Source organism: Chaetura pelagica, unplaced genomic scaffold (assembly GCF_000747805.2).
Source record: "Chaetura pelagica isolate M959 unplaced genomic scaffold, ChaPel_1.0 scaffold104, whole genome shotgun sequence".
NCBI lineage: Eukaryota > Metazoa > Chordata > Aves > Apodiformes > Apodidae > Chaetura > Chaetura pelagica.
This window is the reverse complement of record NW_009953786.1, coordinates 5050225-5068017: the sequence shown is the minus strand read 5'-3', so window position 1 is coordinate 5068017 and position 17793 is coordinate 5050225. Positions and strand designations below refer to the sequence as shown.

Genomic DNA, 17793 nt, shown 5'->3' with positions numbered 1-17793 from the left:
GGGCACACAGGAAGAATATGCTGTCTGGCACAGAATGAGGTGATGCCTCAATGCTTTAGCTTGCACATGCTTACATGGGCAAAACCAGGCATCTGCCTGAGGGTTTTGCAGATTACTGGCTCTGAGACCTTCTGACCAAAACTGAGCCCCTTGTACAGAAAGAGGTGGACTGGAAATTTGGCCTGTAACCAATCCCAACTTCTGGGAGGCCATGGAGGGTGCATTTCTGGTTTTTCAAACTTATAAAATGCCCATTGTAATTCCTTCTGCAGTTTTTTTTTTTCATTTGTTTGGTTGGTTTGGGGTTTATTTTGTTTCATATGGGAGGTGGGAGAAGACTGGAAATCTGCCCCCTACTCTGCTCTGTTTAGAAGTACATAGTTCTCTTGTGGCTTTTTCTTCAGTAGTTCAGGGCTCTACTCTGCAGCCTTCATTGCTGTTAACAGACACACAGATCAGTCACAACCCAGAGAGGGAAATCTCTGTTCTGGGCAGAGTGTCACTCAGAAGCACAGAGATTTCAGGGGTCTGTCTCCAGCATTGCCAGGTGCTGAATAAAACTCTGGTTTTAAGACTTTGTGTCTCTCTCCCACCTACCAGTGGGTAAGTCCCTCTGTTCTGAAAGAGCATTTTCCTCTTAGTCTGAGCTGGTAGATTTAGTAGCCAGTGTTAAATGTATTTGTGAAACACCTTGTGGAATTTTCCCCTTCTCCCTCACCCTTTTTATTTACACACAAGTGGAAATTCCCTAAACCAGAACTAGGCAGCCCAAATAATAACTTCTGTCAATAACACACAGAGGTGGTTTGCCATCCAAGTAGAGTGGGAAGCAGATGTATATTTGAGAAAATAGTTTTTGTGTTTGTTTTCAAGGGGTGAAAAAAAACCTACTTAATTGTAATTCTCTTGTTCCCGTTAGATGGGGCTGTGCTAAATTTTCATAGCTTGGAACATGGCGAAAGAACCTTTTGCAGGGATTTACAAGACATCAAGGGGAGATAAATGTATTTAGTTTTAAGAGCAACTGTTCTAAAGTCCTCAGGAAGTAAAGTAATAGAGTAATTTCTGGGAAGCAGGCTGGAAAGCAAAGTGAAAATGATACATTAATTTAGTTTATAGATCGTGGCCTAAAAAATACCTTCAACAAGTGTGTTTGTATGTACAAAAGAGGGAGAAAGAAGAAACACACTGGTTAACTCTGCCCCTTTATTAAATATTGTGTTGATTATTAATATTTCACTTATAGGAGGAGGCAGCTATAATCTAGATATCCAAAGCAAATAACGTTCTTGTGTAACAACAAGTACTTGTGCTAGTTTTTTATCAGCAGGCAAAGGTTTGGTATTTTAGGTGTATTTTTGAACTGTAGCATCGATTCACAAGAGAAATTCCCCAGGCCCTGGGCTGTCATGCACTCAGTGATTGTATATTGCCCCAACTGTTTCTATGCTTATATTAATATCCAGTTTACACTGACAGAGCTTCAAATTCCTGACATTCAGGAGGATAGAAGTGTATCAGTGTAATGTAACTGCCATTCATTTTTTGGAGATGTGGATCTGTGCCTGCTACTCCTGTCAAGCACAATTAATTTGTGACACGAGTTTTGTCTGGTGTAAAACACCAGGGGCAGGAGGCCCTTCCCAGCCAGGGTATTCATGCTGTGATGGGAGCAGTTGGGAGCACTGACCTCCCTTAGCAGTTCTGCTGCAGTTTTGTACCACATCAGGGGTGATGTTGGAGCTTCTCATCTGACTTCTGTGCCTCCACCCTCCTGCTCTCTCTTTCTTTTTATTCTTTTCTAATATTTTCTCTTTTTTTGGAGAAAGGCAGGGGATACAGGAGAAAGAGGAATGAAATGGAGTGGCAAGATGTTGATTGATGGCAGCATGAAGAAATTTTTAGAAGGAAGGGAGATGCGTTGCTGTGAAGGGTGGTGCAAATGTGTAGGTTGAATTGGGGTTTATTGTTTCATATTTATAATACTCACTGCAGTGCAGTGTGTGACTTCTAATACTCATTTCTAAGGGGGTTTCAGTTGTAACAGACTAACTGGGAAAGTGGAATGCCATCTTTAGTGAGACTAAATGCCACAGGCAGGTGGGTCTTCCTGGAAGACCCATCTTTATGGTGTGGTGCTTTGCTGTCCAAGCACATAGGCTGCTTCTTTGCAGCAGCACTGGCTCTGTGGCTGTCACCAGATGCACTGGGAACAGAGATGTCCTTCTTGAGACAGGCAAATACTGAAATACCTTAGGAAAACCAGTCACACACACAGTCCTTATAAAGCTGCTCGTACCTCAATCTTGAGCAGCAAATGAAGCCAGTAGCTTGCATATGTCTGGTTGAGTAGAGGCTTTTCCTTGGTTTCTTTTAATCATTGCTTATTTTTACAACATCACCTAGAAGCCTGAGTCTTTTTGCACCAGGTGTTTGATTCCTGCAGCAGAAGAAATTCTTCCTGCGTTCACATGTTCCTACATTGATCTACGTTGCAGTGCCTTCTCAGCAGTGATCTCCTCTTGCCCTCTCCTGTTTCCCCCAGGCTGACTGGCTATGGCATACACCACTGCTTCGCAAAAAGCATGATGGGGCACGAGGCCAAGATGACGATTACCCAGAACTTCTACGCCGACTACTACATCATGGCTGGGATTGCGCTGGCATCCTGCCTGGCCATGTGCCCGGTGGTCGGGTTTCTGGGGAGGAGAGGAGGACTCCTGCTTTTCATGATCCTTACAGCTCTGGCATCGCTTCTGCAGCTGGGCCTTCTCAACTGTAAGTTTGAGACGAGAGCTTTTCAGACCACGTGAGTTTGACATGCAAATAAGGGACCAGGAAATATTAGCATTTCCCTTGCCTTTTTCAGATTTGACAAACCATACACCTGCTTAGTATAAGAAGCTGAGTTCTCATTTAAGGGATTGACCAAACACTCAGTGTCTTAGATTCACGGACAAAAGGTAGTGTCTTCTGGGTGAGTCCCTGTAGTGAAGCTTGGTGGAGCATTGGGGCTGCTTCTAGGCCTGTCACTTAAAAACAACCAAAAACCAAAAACACTTTTAATTTCATTTCTGTGAAATACCCTTTGGGGGAAAAAGCTGAGTAGGGGTCGGGAAAGGAGAACTTTCCCTCTTGAGTCTGCTTCTTTAATAGCCCCGAAACAAGCAGGAGTGAAAGGAATAAATAGGTGTATGTTCTGTGCCTGCTCTGAGCATCTTGCTACATGTGAGTAATGTACAGGTAGCGTGGAAATACACAACCGAGAGACTCTACCTTTAATATGGAGTGTATGCGTAGTCTGTGTGAATGTATACACCTGATTTCATAAGGTGACACGGGTTTTCAAATGGATTGTTCGTGCCAAAAGCAAATGTCCTACCTCCTTTGCAGGTGGTGATCTTTCTCTCACCCTTTTGAGCTGCTTCAGCTACTAAAATGGCTACATAAATATTCCCTTTTCTTTTAAAACTTCATTTTCTTGTTGTAATTTTTTAAGTTGAACATGGTGGATCAAAGAGATGTTGAAGCAGAGGGAAGGTGGGATGTGATTTGCCACTCTCACAGTTGCCAGTCATTAGACCCCTTTGCCATGAAACCTCATCCCAAGGAAGGGAGAAGAGGGTTGAAACATGCTTTGGACAAACTGACTATGAGACAACCATCAGAACACTGGTTGTTGCTTTTTTTTATTTCTAAATTTAGAAATAATTAAGGGCTTTAATGAGAGAGAGGTTTTTGCATTGAGGATGGAAAGATTTAACATTTCCACATGCTGAAGGAAGCCCTGACCCAACAGGCGTCCATATTTACAGACTGTGTTTCCTGAAAGCATTTACTAAGTTAACCTTTAGTCACCATGCTATTTGTGGCAGTGTAGGAGGGAAACAGGGAAACTCTTTCAGGACAGGGAGGAAACTCCAAAATGACATGTGTTTGCTCTCAGCTTGGCACAGATGTTTACATTCTCTTTGAGCACACATTTATCGTGCCCAGTTGTCCCAGCTGAGAGTGGGAGAAGCCCATGGCCCCGGCTCATCCCAGCCCATTGACAGATGTGACCATTCACATGCAGACGCACACTCTGTTTGCACAATCTCCCAAAACTCCATGTTCTAGTGGTGGTGTCCATCAGGGTCTTTCTACACTAAATGGGTCTAATTTTATTTTTTTTTTTTTAAGGCCATTACATGTTTGTTGAGGTAGTAAACATGTAACTGTTTAGCAGAAAGAAAAGATGCCAGAACCATGGAAGTCTGCTCCAGAGCCATAAACATCTGGTTGCTGTTTTTCAAGAACAAGAAAAAGGGGTGAGGGAGGTGGGAATGAGCACCCTGTAGGAATAATTACAACCTTTTCTATAATGGGTTTAGGTGTTTTTGTGAGTGAATTTGCTAAAACTAAGAGCAGCTGTGGGCTGTAGGTGCTTGCTGCTGTGTTGGCACCTAGCCTTCTCTCAATGCTTTCTTGGTGAGAAGAGGAAGGAAAGGTAGCCTTGACATTCGGAGGCCCTTGTGTCCCCTCACTTTAGACCATGCCCCCCCTCTTCTTCAGAAGAGCTAGACAGGGTTTGGAAAGAAGCAGTAACCCTGCTGATTATGAAATCTGTTTCAGCCTCCTGCATGTTTTAGCTTGGCATAATTTTGGTGTAATTAGCAAATGAAATGAGAATTTGAGAAGGAGGGTGAGAGAAGGAGAGGGGTATTCTCTCCATCAGTGACAAACCCGCAGCAGACCTTGAGGCTCATTGTGTCCAGCCTTTCCTCCAGACCTCAGGCTGTCTCCTGAGATGTCACAGGAGCCTGCTGGGAGGTCACCAGTAGAGACGTGCTCACCTCGTGCTGCTGCCCTTCCTCTTGCTGCCCGGTACTGCCCTGCAGTCTCTGCAGTTAGGAGTCATGGCAGCTGGTGGCTGGGGTGACACACGGACCACCAGCTCAGAGTTTTGGGGAGGAAAAGATCTCTCCCCAGTGCTTTCTCACTAAAGCTCTGTTGGCCATTCCCTCAGGGCTGCAACAGGAGGGCATTTTCTCTTCTCCCCCTTCCTTAACAACAAAGAGGCCTTTGTGTTAATCCCAGTGGTAATTCTGGGACTCTAAAAATGCTTTACTGCAGTGTTTGTTATCACTGCCTCATTAGCATGCTGTCCTCCAGCTGAAAGGGGCCTGGTAATGGCATGTCCTATCTGGTGGCTGTGGAAGATGTGCCAGTTATGGCATGGAAAAGTGTATGGGGGGCTGGGGGTTGTATGTGGGATTTACCTTTGGTTTGATTGTTTTATTTGGTTGGATTTCTTAAATAAATTGCATATGTAACAAAAGTATGATCTCTTTTTCTCTCTCTTTCTCTCTTATTTCTATCTAACTTCTATCATCTTGGATCCAGTGATTGGAAAATACAGTCAACTTCCAGACTCAGGTATGGTTTACAGATGTGTCTGCATCATGCTGGAGGTGCTCCTCTGGGAGTGGGTGAATCTGAAAGGCAGGGGCCAAAGCACCTGGAGTAGAGCTGCCACTGCAGAAGGGTGCAGGGGGAAAGCCCACTTCAACACAGTGCTTTGGGACCCTGCTCATAGGCTGGTCATAGGCTCTGTTTGTTTATATGCAGGCTTTTGGTGTAGCATCCTCTCCACATACCATGACCTGCCTCTGCACGTCAGGAGAGGGTGCAGAGATTCCCCAAGGTTTATTTTTAGATATAAGGCAGTGCTTTCTCAGAAAGTCTTTCCAAAGGCAACATTCCCAAATTGGACTTTTCCAGAAAAGTGCGAGATGCTAAAGGCCCTTTTTATAAAGGGACTTAGGCACCTTAGAAAATACTTCCCTGTGCACCTTATCCCAGGCTGAAGCATTGTAAGAGCAATGCAGTGCCAGGCTGCAGGGGAGCATCTCTCCTGTGTTTGCTTTAGTGTACCTTGCCCAGCTCTCCCAAGGTCTGGTCCCCTGCGGGGTCAGCACTGCACCCTTACCCGCTCTGCAGAAGCTGCCAGGAGCCCCAGAGACCCTCCGTCTGCAAAACACTGTGCTCATGTCCCTGTCTGCTGGCAGTATTGGTCCTCTCCCACAGATGTGGGGAGTGCTGCAGAAAAGGGCTTAGTCCTGAGCAGGTTGTAGCACATTTCAGAAGATGTAACCAAAGAATTCATTAATACCTTTTGCTTTCTTTAAAGCATATATATTCAACAGGGCCTTTAGCCCTGTGGGATGAGGGGTAATGGTTTTAAACTAAAAGAGGGTAAATTTAGACTAGATATAAGGAAGACATTTTTTACAATGAGGGTGGTTAAACTCTGGAACAGGTTGCCCAGAGAGGTCATAGATGCCTTGTCGCTGGAAATATTCGAGGTCCAGTTGGACAGGGCTCTGAACAACTGGATCTAGTTGAAGATTCCCCAGGTGACTGCAGGAGGGTTGGACTAGATGGCCTTTAGAGGTCCCTTCAGCCAAAACCATTCTATGATTCTAAAACAAGCAAAAGCAGGTGTTAACTTTTTATTGGATCCAAAGCAGAGAGTCCATCTGCTTGGGACTGCACGCTGATGAGCAGCTCTCTCTCCGGGCAGATCTTGGGACTGGCCTGGAGGAAGGTGAGAGATGCTGGCTGCAAAGCTCCACTCTTTTCCCCAGTGCTTCAGTCGGGTTCGATATGTTTCCCCCCTGTGGTGCAATAGTCTCTGTGAGCAACGTGGCCTCCTCACTGGCCAGGACAGATGAGCTTGCACAACCCTGCATCAAATATCCTGACCCCGCCTACAAAAGGTGGCGAGCAGGGATCAAGTGAAGGATATATTGTCATAGTGGCTAAGAGACTGTTTCCTTTAGCTTTGCTGAGATCTGCTGAGGTTTCTTGCTGGACCCGCTGACTTAGGGGAGTGGTTCACCATCCTGGGGATCAGCTTTTCTCAGGCAAAGGCTCTCAGGCTGGAGGTTACAGCAGTTTGCAGACTAATGACGTGCAGGGTCTTAGCACAGAGATGGGAGAACTTCTTTATCTTTCACCTCTCATCCTGCAGGCCTCCCCCAGTGCCTTAGCCACTGAGCAGATACTTGGCAACCTGATGAATGCTGCCTGCCTCTGCTTGTCTGTCAAATGTGGGAGGGAAATGGCTGGTGCCTAAAAGACTGCCCAAATATGTGGTTTTTCTTGGGTTTTACTTTTTTTGTGGTGGCTGGGCATAAAAAATTCGGAGATCACTGCCATTTTTTGCATGTTTTTGCCGTTTTTGGCATGACATTACCATTTTTTTTTCAGGTATGTTTGAGCATCAGGTGCTTGCGGAATGGGTTTTATAAATACCAGTTTTAAATTAGTATTACAAAAATGACTCTGGTTCTGGTCTAGGGACAGTGACTAACATAAACCTGTTTTCTTGTTTCCTTCCTTGGAAGTCTGGCCTCATGCTCACCTCTTATCACCACGCTTCTCTTGGCAGGTATGAGTGAGAGCGTCAAAGACAAGTTCTCTACCGCTTTCTCCATCGTGGGGATGTTTTCTTCGCATGCCGTTGGAAGCCTCAGCGTGTTCTTCTGTGCTGAAATCACACCCACAGTAATCAGGTGAGACAACGGAGCCCCCGTCTCCAAAGGACAGTGACGAAATTACCCTGGTTTGATTGATAACTGGCTGTGTAACTCAGAGCACAGCACAAGGGGGGAAATCCCCCATCACCGGAGACCTCGAAGCAATTTTGGTGCTGCTCTTCGGCTGAATGTCACTGCAGCCGGGCTGCCTAAGCCAATGCCTGTCTGTAGATGGAGAGGCTTCGTTTCCGATGGCTCCACCTTGTGTCCCATCGCGGTGACGATCAGCAGGGCTGGCAGTGCAGTGCGGCTTTAGTTACTTTGCCAAACCAGATCCTGCAGTTGAACCAGGTTGTTGGTTTGCTTCCTCTGCTGGGTTTGTACAAGCAGTGACCGCGTAAGCCTGCAGCTCGAGGTGAGAAGGGAAATTCCACTGGTGTGCAGAGCAGCAGGTGTAGGTGCAGGCAGCCCTTGCCTCTGTAGGGCAGGTTAGTTGGGCCAGCTATGGGGGTGCTGCGATGGAAAGGAGGTGTTGCAACAGTGTTAACTGCTTTTGGTGCATCTCATACGCTCTTGAGCGTCTGCAGTCCTGCCTCTCCTACAGCAGCACCAGCCTGTGTGCTCTGCCTTTGTTGCAGAGAAAGTCATCTTTGCTCCCAGATCTGTTGGAGCAGAGGCTCAAACTTTTTCTAAAGAGGAATGCTTTCATCCTGGGTAATAGTAGAAATCAGGCAGATGATCTTTGCTGGAGAGCTTCCCACAAAATGTCTTTCTATAGTCAGGTGTTTGTATCATTTTATGTGTTCCCTGTTGTGCTTGTGTGTTCTGGAATTTTTTCAGCAATGCCACCATGAGTCAAGAGTCCACTCTGACACCATTGGATTTCCCAGGCATGTAGGTCTTGTGGGTAGGAGAGACAGAAGGTAGACAATACTCCTTTATCTTTTTTCTCTTTTTTTTTTTTTTTTTTTTTTTCCACCATGTGCCTTTTCAATGACTTGGCAAAATTTTATAGCCAAACTGTCAGTTGAGTAGCCAGAGTCTCCTTGATCCATGGCCTTTTTTTCCAAGCTACCTGACTGTGTGTCTGTACTTTACAGATAGTGTTATTTCCACAGGGAAAGGCAACGTGAGGGGTGAGGAGATGATACAGCAGCCTGAACACTAACAGATACTTACTTACACACGTCAGTCAGTTTGGTGTTTTAATGCCTCTTTATGCCTCTGTTTGAAAGACATACAGATGAGGTGTTGGCCACATGAACCAGAAGATAATCTGCCAAGTAGGGTCAGATGTGTAGTCTGAACATAGCAACTTGTTTATTTTCCTTAAACTACACATGTTGCTACACAGAAAGAGACAATATCCTGCCTGGGAGCCAGAACTCTGCTTCCCCTGACTCTGCTGGGTGAGACCAGGCAAGTGACAATAGCTAGATATGCCTCAGGGTCCATGTTTATGAATAGGGTTGAGGACAATCTGCAGCACTTTTCAGTCCCACCACTGAGAAATTCTTCATAATATCTGCTCAGGGCTGTAATTAGTAGGTGGAGCTCAAGATGGTACATACACCTGTCTGAGGCAGAGGTGTGGTTAGGCAGCCTCGTGACTTGCCTGTCGCTGGGATCTGTCTCGTCCCTCATAACCTGTTCCCCAAAATACTGTCTCAGATGCTCTTTAGCGTTCCAGATCATCTTAATGTGCTTTTGGTTGAATCTTGAGGAACTTCAAGGGAAAGGGAGGCAGAAAGGACACTGGGGCCATCTGTGGGATTTCCCAGATCAAATCCTTTACCTGTAATCTCCCGTCCCTGAGTGGAAGAAACAGCACTGCTGGTTTTGGGTTAGCCGTGACATGATGGCCAACCCATAGCACCTGTCCAGCTCTGCTGCTGTGGTGTTGGGATGAACAGTTGCAGCAGTGTTGGAGGAAAAGAGCCATCTTCATCACCAAGGGATGCTGCCAGTTCTGGAGACATAAAGGGACACTGTCATGGGATACAGAGAGGTTCTTCAAACCCTTGCACTGCAGTCCCGTCTGCTGACACTGGGTAGGAGGATTTCACCAGGGAGCTCCTATTCTTTGCACCAGAGGCTTCAGTTCAGAGCTCCTTTCAAATGCTGAATTTAAGTACTAAGTGGCACTGATAATCCATCTCTAGTAATCTTCACGGGAACACCACTGTGAGTTGCACAACTGCTAAACAGGAATAGACTGAGGAAAGCATGGTGTGTCCTCTTCCCATCCTCTGTATGCTTGGTTACTTAACAAGTGGAAAAAGGATCTGATTTTTCTTCTCTGTGTCTTGCTTTTGCCCTCACCCAGCCAAAGAAACAGAGTGGGCAGCGATGGCCAAATGAGGATCTTTACCCATCCATAGCTGTCTCAAGCCAAATTTCCAGTGGTGTGCAGTGTTGTTTACTGGGACCTGAACCAGGCCTGGCTTTTCAAAAGCAGTGCCTTGCCCCATGAGGCCAAGAGCGTCCTGCTGTGGCACAGGAATGAGCCCATAACAGGATCCTTGTGTGCAGGAAAGGCAAGCCAGAGAAAAAGCAGAGGTTTCCAGGGACTGACTGCAAAAAAACAGCTGAGCTGACTGGACAAAGCCTTAAAAAACCTGGCCTGAATTCAGTTGGCCCAGGTTTGTGCAGGAGTCTGGAGTAGGTGCTCTCCCAATGTCTCCTCCAACCTGAATAGTTCTCTGGCTCTTTGGTACTCCAAGCCATGCTGCATATCAAGACAGACAAATGGCCACTGGCAGATAGGATTAACATCTCTGTGTTAGCCTGAGTGGTGCTGAGAAGGGCAAGTCTCCCTTCATAGGTTTAGCCTGGTTTGAGCAAAGAATATCAGCAAGGAGGTTTTACCATTCTCTGAATAAACACAGCAGTAGCAAGCAGGGAAATTCTCCCCCATGATCAGAGAGGGCCTATCTGAGGACAAAATTTTGGACCAAGGTCTCTTTGTGATTTGCCCGTATCAGGACCGTAAACCTCACGCAAAACCTCTTGTCTCCCTGCCACTGGGCAAGCAGGGGTCAGGGAAGCAGCTCTGATCACCCATGGGGCTGTGCCATGGGAAACCCCTGCAGCAACTGGTGCCAGCAGGAAAAGCTGGGGCTCACTGTGGGTGCCAGCAGCCTTCACACTCCTTCCGTCAGTTGCAATCTGCACCTTGGAGAGCATTTGAAATACAGACACCAGTCCATTGCCATACTAAGAAAGAGTGGTGTCCCAAAACACCATGATTGGTTTTGATCTCCACCTGCTGCCCCAAAGTGGCTGCAAACCAGTGTGAATGGTGAGGGTGCTGCCTCTCTTGCCCTGTACCCATTCTCCTGATGTTCATTTGGACAGCAAAAAATTCCTGACAGTATTTTCAGTTTTCTTTTTTTCCCCCCATGTTCATATTTGCAGTATAGTCAATTATGTGTACCAAATGTATTTTCAAGCCCCCTTCTGCCAGGTTTTGATGGTGCTGGGTAAAGTGATGCCTGCCCCAGTTACTGATGTCATATGGAAAAACTTTTTTTCCCCTTCCAAATCCAAAGCTGCTGGACCCATAATGACAGAGCCGTCTTTGTTGTTGCCTTTTCCTGTTTCCTTTCAGCTTGCTTGATGTCTTTCTACAGCAGCTTTTAAAACTCACCTCAGGTCCTTCTTGGTGGAGGAGATACAATTTAGCCGTAGCAAATACTGATGTAAATGAGCTGGGCTTTTGTTGCTCCAGAGCCAACTTGGAGAGTGATTTGCCAAGCGTTGGGGGCTGGTTGTGTCCATTGCTCATGTGAGCATATTAATGAAGTTGCAGGGAGGCCAGTTGCACAATGGCCCCATTCAGCTGGCTTTCTAAATTGCTACCAGAAAGCTGGCAAGTTTTTAATAAGAGCTTTTGCAGTATTTTGGGAAAATCTCTGTTGTCTGTGAATGATGCTCTGCCGATCTGGAGACTTAGGAGGTGCATACATGAATTTTTGATCCAGTCAGTGTCCCAAGAGCATTTTTTGAAACCCGTGCTTGCTGTCCTTTAGTTGTCAAGTAAGCAGCAGTGGATTTGGAGAAGGATTGAGTGAAGATTATCTTTAACGCAGTGGCTGGCTGAGTGAATTTGGCATGTGTAGGTTTATATATAGAGCTGTGATTTCTAGCATGCTCAACAGTCAATGAAACTTTTTTTTTCCCCCAAGTTGTTGACACAAAGTAGTTTGTCTGCCCTCTGCAGTTCTCTTCTGTAAGGTCCAGTTATCATTAATAATTACATCTCTGCCCCTAGGCCAGGAACAGAAGCACCTGAGCTTGTCTGATCACCAGAGGGTTCGGGAATAGGTGGCATCTCCCAGAGGAGCCACAGGAAGCATGCTGCCTGGGCCAGCTCAGTGATGGAATGGGGAGCAGGGTGCCAGCAATGAAACTCATGGGGACACCTCCCTCTGCAGGCAGCAGGATCTTTGGAATATCAAGGAAAAGCTGCTGCTTGTTCTTAGAGATGTTGCTAAAATGAGTCACTTGAGGGTGACACTCTGCTGGCCAGACACCTCGGTCATGCTGTGGCAGGAGGAGGAAATTATCTGCCCCAGGAAACACCTGCAATGCTTCTGTGCAGGATCACCTAGCAGGGACAGGCCTCGGGAGCACGAGCTGTGTCTCAAAACCAGGCGGGTGGGTGTGTGTGGCTGGGGGTGTGCCAGGCACAGCTGCTCTGGCACCTCGAGAGGCGTCCGTGAGCAAGACCAGGAGTTGCAAGAGAGGTTGCTTGCACAGCCTTGCATCAGGAGAGAACCTTGAATTTGGCTTGTGCAAATAACTTCCATGCTTGTGACTGCAGGGAGATGAGGTTCTTTTCACACTTCTATTTTTTAAAGTTTTAATGTATGATCTTGATATAAAAGCACAGTACATTGAATAAATAAGCATGTATGCCATAAAGAATATTTTAGAAAGTTACCTACTTACAATTTAACCATTTCACTAACGTTAATCTTTTTGTAACCCCTTGCTGTATTACAAGGAGAGCAAGAGAGAGTTCAGTGAGGGACCTACCTCAACTTGTACAGTAAGTTAAGAGGAGGTCTCGAAAACTAATCCCAAACTCTTGTTCTCCTATTTTGACCGCTGGCTATTTTATCTTTAGTTTTGGTTGTTGGTTGGTTGGGGTTTTTTTCTGAAAATCATGCATGTTATTTCAATGTCAGTGTGTTGAGAGGTTCCAGCCACAGCACACTTTTATGGAGATAATATTTCAGCATTCACTTTTTGGTATAATGGATTGAGGCAGTGACCTGTAAAGTCTAATCTCCTGCCTCCACTGCTGATTGATATGGAGCACTTTAGAGGCAGCAAAAATTGACTCCCACACCTACTGCTTCTGGAGAAGGCTGGCATGCCAAGTAAAATCTACTTTTTCCTTGCTGAATGTAGGAATACTCAGACATAGCAATGCTTTAGAGGGCTGTCTACACACTGACGTGATAGTGCTTCTCATCTTCTTCCACAAGGGCAGTTATATGGATGTGGAAAGGTACTTGAGTGAGTGTAGTATAGGTTTTTTGCCCCCCACATAGGCAAGTAGGCAGTGGTGATCTACAGCAGCAAAGCAAATCCCTAGTGGGGCAGTTGTACAGTATGAAAAGCTGTAAGCAAGCCAGCTTTGCCTTACGGGTTTCAAATGCCTGGGTGCACGGGAGGCGGGGAGTCTGGGGGACCTGACAGAGCTGCTGGGGCTGTGCTGGTAGGAGCAAGCTGCAGGGCCAGGCTCTCACCTCTGCTGTGTTTGCAGGGGAGGAGGGCTGGGGCTGGTCCTGGCCAGCGCAGGCTTTGGCCGCCTGACCGCCCCCATCATGGAGCTCCACAACCAGAAAGGCTACTTCCTCCACCACGTCATCTTCGCCTGCTGTACGCTCATCTGCATCATCTGCATCCTGCTGCTGCCGGAGAGCAAGAACCAGAACCTGCCTGAGAACATCCCGGATGGGGAACATTACACCCGGCAGCCCCTCCTGCCGCACAAGAAGGGGGAGCAGCCCCTGCTCCTGACAAACTCTGAACTCAAGGATTATTCCGGCCTCCACGACTCAGCAGCCGTGAGTGACGGAATCTCGGAGAACACCACTGCCAACGGGATGAAGTTGATGTAACTGGGTGGATTATTTTTTTCTTCTTCTTCTGTTTGTTTTATTTTTGTTTTGTTTTTTTGTTGTTTTTTTTTCTGCTTGGGTTGTTTGGTTTGGTTTTTTTCTCTTTTCCTCTTTTTTTTTTGTATTGTATTTGATGCTGTTGTGCAGGAGGAGCAGCACTTTGGGCAAAGGTGTTTTGCATAGACTTTACAAACCAGTGATGGAGCAGACACAGACTTCGGGGAATTCAACTCTGCTGCTAAAGCAACTTTTGGCATCTTCAACTGTTTTGCAGATTGCTCTTGAAAACATTATGGGGGAAGACTCATCTGAGAAAAGACCTGGCTGGAGGTAGCCCTTCAGAAGTCTTTTTTTCCTGCCATTAAATATGTATATTTATTTTGATTTATTCTCAAGAAGCACTTTATTTCCTTTTCCTTTTATAGATCACAAAAATGAAGCCATCTTCTTGTAAGAGGTGCAGCCATTCCAAGAAAGAAACCAAGGGGGGGTTGTTTTTTGTTTTGGTTTTGTGTTTCTTTAAAGGAAAGAGGGATCCACTGCAAAGTTGAATTGACTGAAATTTAGACTTGTGCAACATTCTTCTGCCTGTCTAGAAAGTCCAAGTGCCCAGGTTGCCTGCTGTGTTTGTATAGACCAAAAAAAAAAAAGGCAAAAAAAAAAGCAAAGCCTGTTGTGACTCAAACTCTGACTGCAGCTTATGTTTGTTTTTATAGCCCATGTGAACTTACAAGTTACTTTCTAAATTAGTACCTTTTTTTTTTTTTTTTACCAAATGCAGTGAAGAAAATCCTACCCAAACAGTCTGATTTTTCCAAGAGAATCAGCCTTCTGCATTTTAACAGTCCATTAATCTACTTTAGGTGGTTCCCGTTGGTGTTTACTAGTAACGTAGATGATATGAATTATTTGACCAATGATGCAAAAATTAGTTTTGCTGAGAGTGGCTTTAATTACTAGGAGGTCCAGAATCTCCAATCAACTGCTCCAGGAGAAAAGCATAGACCAGCAGGGACAAAAAGTAAGGAGCATGGGCTACAATCTGTACTTTTATTTCAAAAGGCAGCACAGCTGGGATTCCCACTCCTGGGAGATGAGTGTCCTGGCATTGCCTTACCTGTTTTTGGAAACAGGGGTTTTGTTTTCAGTTTAAGTGGACAAAATGCTTAAGTGACTACTGGAGAGCAATGAATTGATAGCCTGTAAATAATGACTTATAGTCTGCTGTTGGGCATCTTGGGGCTTTTAGAGATGTTTTCTGGTTCTGACCCAAGAATATACAATTAACTCACCCACATTTTCCCCCTTTCCCACCTGTGCTCTCGTAGGATTTTCATTCAGAGAAAAAGGGGGGCAAAAAGTTTCCTTAAATTGGATTGATCCTACCCTAGGCTAAGCAAAGTGAGCATCCAGTTTGTTTCTTGCTGTGCAGATGACACTTTGACAGTGGCCACTTGACTTCTCTAGCCCCCGAGCCAACTATTTCCTTTAGCCATTGGCTTTTGGTTCTCACTGCGTGAATATCGTGAGGATCTAGTCCAATGCAAGTCCTTTGTAAACGAACAGCTTTCTTGCGTTGTAGTTAACCTCCCTCCTCTCCCTCCCTCTTCTCCTTCCTCACTCAGGCCATCCATTTGTGATTGCTCTGCCGTGCAGACGTTCAAGCAAGCAGAGCAGCAGGATGTCGATGTTGTATTGAGTGTCCATATGATTGCCACTTTGATGTCCATCTTGCGTTCACGCGCATGGAAAGCGCTCATTTGCCCTTTCCTCCTCTACCTTCCCTCCCCCCTCCCCCTGTGCTGTATATATTGTCAATTTAACTACTGTACCTAACAATTTCCATCCTCCATTGGGCTGCCAATGTCCTCTTACAGGCCCAAATAAATCAGAGGTAGGCGATGCAGTAAGTAGCACAGCCTCAGATGCTGATGAGAGCAAGGGGGACAGGGTGGACCTGCAGAAGCAACAGAGATTGTTGTGTTCAGAGTAACAACGTTGTCCTAAAGCTGCTAGTTTTTGTCCAGAGGGTGTGGACATCCGGGTTCTTCCTGAGCCTGGTAAGAAACACTGGACCAGTTGATGGTAGTTTTGCCCAAATTTACACTACTGTTTTTCTTCACCTTTGCTAGACTTGCTGTGACAGTGAGAGCCCAGCCTTCCTTATGCTCGAGTTTGATTGTCGAGTTTGAGCGTGGCTGCTTCTCTTTTCGTTCTGTGCTGAGACTTCTGCAGTCTATGTCCACCTAAGGAAAAAACCCAGGCCTTCCCCATTTATGCAGTATTCATGTGCCAAATTTGTGCAATAACTTTTGCCTTTGATAAAGAGATGCTTGTTGCAAATCGCACACACTGGGGGGAGGGTGGGGGGAAGAAACACCAAAGTGGGTTCACAACAAAAAAATTGAAGAAGTACAACAAGTCTCAAAGGAAAAGGGCCTCAAAGTGGAGGGGCAAGGGCAAGTGCAGAGGCAGAGAGTGGTGTCCTGCCGTCTATCGTGCCCTGCTAGCAGCCCCTTCCTTCGTGGTCTCTGTGCCTGTGTGCTCAAGCTATGGTACAGCTCTTGTAGACCATCCAGGGGCCTGTTGAATCAGATGCTTCGAGCACTGTCAGCAGTCCTGGTGTGTCCACTGCTCTTGTTCACTGCGCTTTATCGTTTCCTATTCTGGTGGTTGCTCTCTGATGACAGAGAGGCCCAGGGAAGAGAATAGTTGTTTAAACATATCAATGTTTATGTAATAAACAAACTAGGTGACAGGAACTTGCGGCATTTTTTTATTATTATTATTATAATTCTTATAAAATTGACTTCATTTGCTGCTTTTTTGGGTGTTTTACCTGAAACCTAGTAGTTGGTACTGATCTTCAAAGTGGGGAGCCCCAACATTTCAAGTTGGTCTGGCCCTCTGCCTCCATCATGACAATAAAGCACAAACTGCCTTGGCAGCTCCAGTTTTGCTCCTTTTCCTGAAAAGATCAACACCTCTGCCATTACTTTTTTTCCACACATGCTCACAGAGTTGGAAAGCTTTTGCTAAGCATATCTCATGTGGAGGAGTCAGGTACCAGGAGATGCAGCTGGGCAGAAACAAAAATTGGAGGTGTTTTCTGTCCTCTGCCTAGTCCTGCAGCAGGACAAGGCTCTCAGTCTGTGGCACCATTAGCTCCACAGCCATCACCAGGAAAGGCTTTTCTCAGGAGGCTTTTTCTGGCCATTGCAGCAGGGAAAGTGGCCAAAGCTGTCCTGTCCATTCTGGCCTTTTTCTGTGAACCTTCAGTAACCTCTAAGCCCATCAATGGATTTTTCTTTGGGTTTACCATTTAAGGGCTTTCCTCTGTCTTTGTAAGTTTAAACAAAAATGTGAAAGTGACATTATGCTTGATCTTGGGGTTTTTTCCCCCCTTTTAAGGCTTCAGTACTGCTTTTGTTGCCAGACACATTGCAAATGGATAATGACAGTTATCCATTTCCTGTCTGCAAGTGTTTTGTGGCAACTCGGGAAGGAGTTTGTGAGAGTTACTTTTCAGTTTCATTAACTGGCCTTTTTTTTTAATTGAAGTATTTTAACTGTTGCTACTTCCTGGAGCCAAACACTAAAGGTCACCAAATTGGAAGCAGAAGTGCCATTAACTGAACTCTGAATGTCAAGTCAAGTTGCGCCTGTAGTTGGCACATAAGACAACACTATTAAGTGGGGGGATGTTCTCCCCTGCTGTAACCTTTCTTTTTTTTTTTTTTTTTTTTAAAGAAAATTAAAATTACAAACCTCATTTTAAATGTATTGTGTAAAATGTTTCGGGAAAGGAGTATGGTGTGTTATGTCTAGTGGGTGAGACCTCCCTCCCAATTTCAGTTTCTGATGAAGTTTTTTAAAAATCGTGTTACTGTACGTTTTGATCATGAGTAGTCTGGTGGTGCTTCCTCATAGCACAAGCTTAAATCAAGTACTGAAAACAGTCTTACAAGCTAAATGTCTGCATGATGTTACATCTGTTGTACCTACTGAAAAGAACTTTGTATGTAAATGTACAGAATAAAATGACATTGTCCCATCAGTTTGCTCTCCTTGGTCTGGCTCCCTTGTAGTGACTTCTGAAACAACCTGGCAGCAGCTAATGTGACACCTCAGCAAAG

General features: G+C 45.5%; 1 protein-coding gene across 1 annotated transcript in view; it reads left to right on the top strand.

Annotated features, from left to right (window-relative positions):
- The window catches only part of SLC22A23 (solute carrier family 22, member 23), a 112416-nt gene extending 98381 nt beyond the window's left edge, over positions 1 to 14035 (top strand). The window contains exons 8-11 of the mRNA XM_010000913.1: positions 2546 to 2778; positions 5386 to 5418; positions 7436 to 7559; positions 13300 to 14035. Coding sequence (XP_009999215.1) covers positions 2546 to 2778; positions 5386 to 5418; positions 7436 to 7559; positions 13300 to 13657 — 748 coding nt within the window. The 3' untranslated portion in view covers positions 13658 to 14035. The remainder of the gene's footprint in view (positions 1 to 2545; positions 2779 to 5385; positions 5419 to 7435; positions 7560 to 13299) is intronic.
- The last annotated feature ends 3758 nt before the right edge of the window (positions 14036 to 17793 follow it).